General features: G+C 33.8%; 2 protein-coding genes across 2 annotated transcripts in view; one reads left to right on the forward strand and one right to left on the reverse strand.

Moving 5' to 3' along the window:
* The first annotated feature begins 40 nt into the window (after nt 1-40).
* Nucleotides 41-4,831, forward strand: part of LOC117116174 (stabilin-2-like) — a 10,304-nt gene continuing 5,513 nt past the window's right edge. The window contains exon 1 of the mRNA XM_033260180.1: nt 41-424. The gene's annotated coding sequence lies outside the window, so the exon portion shown is untranslated. The remainder of the gene's footprint in view (nt 425-4,831) is intronic.
* LOC117116175 (E3 ubiquitin-protein ligase TRIM71-like) lies at nt 447-4,548 on the reverse strand. The gene is made up of 2 exons (XM_033260181.1): nt 4,492-4,548; nt 447-3,148 (listed from the first exon to the last, which is right to left on the reverse strand). The coding sequence occupies exon 2, from the start codon at nt 3,134-3,136 to the stop codon at nt 968-970; it is 2,169 nt and encodes a 722-aa protein (XP_033116072.1). The 5' UTR covers nt 3,137-3,148; nt 4,492-4,548; the 3' UTR covers nt 447-967.

The raw sequence follows: 4,831 nt of genomic DNA on the forward strand, positions 1-4,831 counted from the left end.
TAAATTAAAAAAAACAGAACTGCAAAAAGTTATGGTAACTCGTCAGCGATAGAAACGTGACAAGCATCGTCAACGGCGTGTATGCACCAATCATGTGACACACACACAAACAGGAAACTAGAAAACAATCATAACTGAAAATAGGAGCTGATGCCACCCAAAACCAAATAAAATACAATAGAATGTAAAGAATTAATACAAAACACATATAGAAAAACTGATTATTATAAGGTATTAAAACATTGTGTGTATTATTAAAAACTGATTATTATAAGGTATTAAAACATTGTGTGTATTATTCATAATAATTTTAAACTCATTTTGTGCTTTTAGGTGTATATGTATTTATGGCTATGAACAGGAAGGACAAGATTGCATTGCCATAAACCATTGCAGCAAACCCTCAACTCAATGCAGCTCACAGGTAATCTAATTCTAGCCACCTATCTCCATCATCCATTTCCTTTTGTTTGTCTATCAGTGCATAATACAACTTTTCAATTCAAGACCACTTGCCCAAAAAAATTGTGTTGCCTTCCGCAAGCGGACTTAAAATTTCAAAAAATTATGTTTAACATATTTATTTAAAACCTTTCTCACTCACATTACTCATTTGAGAAAAGATTTTGACTGAAATCAAACTATACATTAAAATAGACCTTGGCTTAGGTTTGACAAATGTGGGGCCAATGCATGCATGATGCAACAACAGAATTTTTCCCAATATTTTTTCCCTTAAGATGTCTACCACCCGGACTTAGTTTTCTATAGCTACAACCCTATATGCCTATATAATCATGTCACAAACACAAAGACTAGCATCACTAATACTACTATACTATATATTCTGTAACTACTAATATTAAGTGTGATTTACAGCTTTATTGTATTAAGAAATCAATAAGTATGTGGTATGTTAATACATAATAATATTCCATATAACCAACAGAGTTGAACATTTCAAACTTCAATAATTAAATATTTTTATATTCTGCCTCTCATGCCGACTTTCAACAACATTATTTGCTACAGCAACTCTTCGTGGAAGGTATGAAATGATAGATAATCCCCAGGGAGAATTAATTCCATCTTCTTCTTCATCAATTCTTTTAATAAATTTTCCATCACTACTGAATAGCTGTAGTTTGTGATGACTTGATATAATAATGTTGTCATCCTCATCAACTACTACTCCACGTGGTTTCCTCAGTTCACCATTTTTGTCACCTTCTTTGACAAGGACTTTCATGAACCTTCCCCATTTATGGAACAGTTGTAACCTGCCGGAATCTAATACAAGGATATGCCCTTGGTTTGTAAGGGTCATATCACAGACTAAATTCATTTGACCTTTTTCGTAGCCTCTTGATCCTATCTTCTTGATCATCTTGCCACTATCAATGTCAAACATATACACATAATCAATACACCAATCAGCTACATAAATAAAATTTGATGCCTCATCCAGATATGCACCTTGTGGATACATCAGTACTCCCTGACCAATTGATTTGATCACCTGACCATGCATATTGCATATTCTGATACAAACATTATAGTCACTGAATGCTATGTTACCATTCTTCATTTTGTACATTCTGTAAACACTTACATCTTTTGGTAGTGTAATCTTACCAATGTATTCTCCTGATAGCTTGAACTTGTGTATTTCATTACTCACATTCGAAACAAGCAAGCAATCATCTTCACACTTAACTAAATCGCAAATAACTTGGTTTAGTTGAATTGTATTTACTAGTCCTTCCTTCTGTACTTTGATTGTCAATGGTGATTGCTTGATTGGTTCACCATCAGCACTCACATCTAGTTTATAAATACACAGACTTGTGCATTTGCCAAGTGTCACAAAATAGTCTCCTTTTTCATCTTTTTGAACTCTGGTGATGTTGGTTTCTCCTGCAGGCTTTGTCCATGTTGCCTTCAGTTGATTTGCATGTATTTTACATTCATCAGTTTTAATTATTTTGACAATTATCTGACCTGGGGTCACAAATTCTTCTCCTTTTAAAGTTAAACAGTCTGCAGCCCTCATGTGTGATACATACCCAATATCACATTGCAACGAAGTAATTTGCTGTTTGTTTTTGAAGAATTTAATTTGTCCATTGTCATTTGGCTTTGCTTTTGGCAATTCATTAGTTCTTACTTTCAGTGCTGTAATTACTGTTTCACTTGATTGCATTGCTGTAGCCTCATCACTCTTCAATAACTGATTAAGAAAACTCAGTTTTGTATTTATGTCAAATATAGTTGTTTTCAATTCCTCAATTTGTACATCTAACACCTTCTTTTTCCTTTTATATATTGTCTCTACTTCATTCTTTATTTGATCACCATTTTCTTTCATTTTCTTGACCATTACTTGCACATGATTATCAATATCTCTTAAACATGAATTTTTATTTTGTTCCAAATCTGTAGCAATCTGAATAACTGCTTTGAGGCCATCTTGTAATTTGTTTTTGCATTCATTGGCAGCTTCCTCCAATGTTGCTGAAGTTTCTTTAAATGTTTGGAATGCTTTAGAAATGCTGATTGGTTTGTGATTTCCTTCCCCTACACTGTGGTCAGTAATTACACAATGCATGCATATTGGAACATTGCATATGCAGCAGAAAAATTTAAAAGGCTCATTGTGAAGTGGACACAGCGGAGGATGTAACGATGCAATCTGTAAAGGTGTCATTGATTGTACTTCCTCCACTGAATGTAGCTTGTGTTTTGCAGATATTGGCAATATTTTATGATGGTCACTACAAGTACAGCACAAGTAGTGTCTACATTCCTGGCAGTAGTATTTTGCCTGTCGTTTTCCACAGATACATTTCATCTGATTTATTTCTGAAAATTGTTCAATAGTTTCTAATAAGTTATTCAAAATGGTATTTGGTGAAAGCTTCTGAAGTCCGCCCTCTGGAATAGGATATGATTTTGAACAAGTTGGGCAGGTCAGCTTACCCTTTTCTTTCCTTACCCAATCTTCAAGACATGCCAAACAAAAAGTATGGAGGCAGTTGAGGGATTTAGGATTTTGAAGTCTCTTAAAGCATATAGTGCACTCTAAGATTTTCTCATCAACATTTTCCAGAAACTGATTCAGCTCACTGGTAGCCATCTTGAATTAACTCTGTGAATTAATAATTAAAAAATATCACTGCTCACTGTGGTACGGTTGACTTGCTAGTTATTATCTTTCAATATGAAATAGATAAACAAAAAGGAGTGTTTCAAAAACAGAGACTTTGAAACAGATACAAGACCCGCTTGAAAAACAGATACTCACTGTACAAAAGCAGAGACCCACAACAATTCAGAAAATATTGTTTTGTTTTATTAGTATTTGGGGTATGTTGATCAGTAGGACTTTAGTGGAGTAATTTCCCTTCCCATAATTCATAGTTCGGTTAGGATTGGAGCATGGGGGTCATTCGGATCTAGAGGGATAATGTCCCTACCCCAGATGCATAGATCGGTTAGAGTTGGAGTATGCAGGTTATTTGGACCGTAGTGGGTCAGGAATTGATATTGTAGAAGTGTTGTTGTGTGGGACTATAACACATTTGCTCTATCATTGTACATACTTATACATTGACAATCCGATAAAACTAACTACTTGGCTAACTACGTAGTCAAGTAGTACTAAAGTAGGGGCAAGCCTAGACTAAGTCGCATTGTCTCGAAAGGTACAGTGCTCTACGCTGAAGAAGGATAGCGTACATAATGTGCTCTTCGTCTGTTTCACAGAAAATGAGAGCAGTATGCCTAGCGAGTTTGGGTGGGGGGAGGGGGGTTGCAAGTCTAAAGCTGAAGTAAAAAAATCCGCTATGATGCAGTTTATCTGTAACTCGTCCCACCCAGCCAGCAGAATAATAAAAATAATGAAATATATTTTAAAAAATTGAATATAGATAAATAATAATAATATTATCATTAATAATACTGTAATATAACAACAATAGTGGTAACAACAAAGCTAAAGAAAGTATATATGGCCTAGGCCTACATCAAATCGTATATCACAATTTCTACATTTTGAATGTAGAGTACTATTTATTTCCATCCTCAGACTGCAATGTAAATAACTTCGTGGCTATTGTTACACCAGTTGTAAGCCAATTCTACCTGTATGCTATTATTTGTTATGTTTATGTGTCATATCATAAAACAAATGCATTGAAAATGATATAGGTCATTCTTAAGAATACATAAATTTATTACGTTTGGAAATACAAACCAGTCATAAGTGAAAGTCGTTTTTTTTTTTGGAAATATTTCTAGTTACATTATGTGAATTCACATAATGTACCAGCAATCCACAAATAGTGTCACTCCCATCAATAATAGCCTTCTATACAACATACTATTCTCGGATAATATTTTGACCCAGTTTCAAATATTGCTAATAATTAGCTTCATTACGGTTAACATGATTGATTTTGATAATTTAAAAACTAAAAATCAAGTAATTACCTTATGTTTCCTTGTGAGGTGTAATACTTGCACAAAAGATAAACAGTTGGTTTTTCCTGATTTTAAGCCATGTGACCTGGTATTGGGTGACCAATTCATTTTGTGTAATGAAGTGTTACTAATGTGTTGTCATGCAAATTGGTTTATAAATGGATATTTGATTTTTCTCTGGCAATTCACATGTAAATGATGCTGAATATAACAATAGGACTGATAATAGAATGACAAAGAGAAGAATTCATAAGTGTGTATATATATATGTATATATATATATACTGTCTCTTATACACATCTAGATGTGTATAAGAGACAGGCTGTAGCCTCATCACTCTTCAATAAC

Source organism: Anneissia japonica, unplaced genomic scaffold (genome assembly GCF_011630105.1).
Source record: "Anneissia japonica isolate Jap-2015-1 unplaced genomic scaffold, ASM1163010v1 scaffold7695_len11127_cov160, whole genome shotgun sequence".
Taxonomy (NCBI): Eukaryota; Metazoa; Echinodermata; class Crinoidea; order Comatulida; family Comatulidae; genus Anneissia; species Anneissia japonica.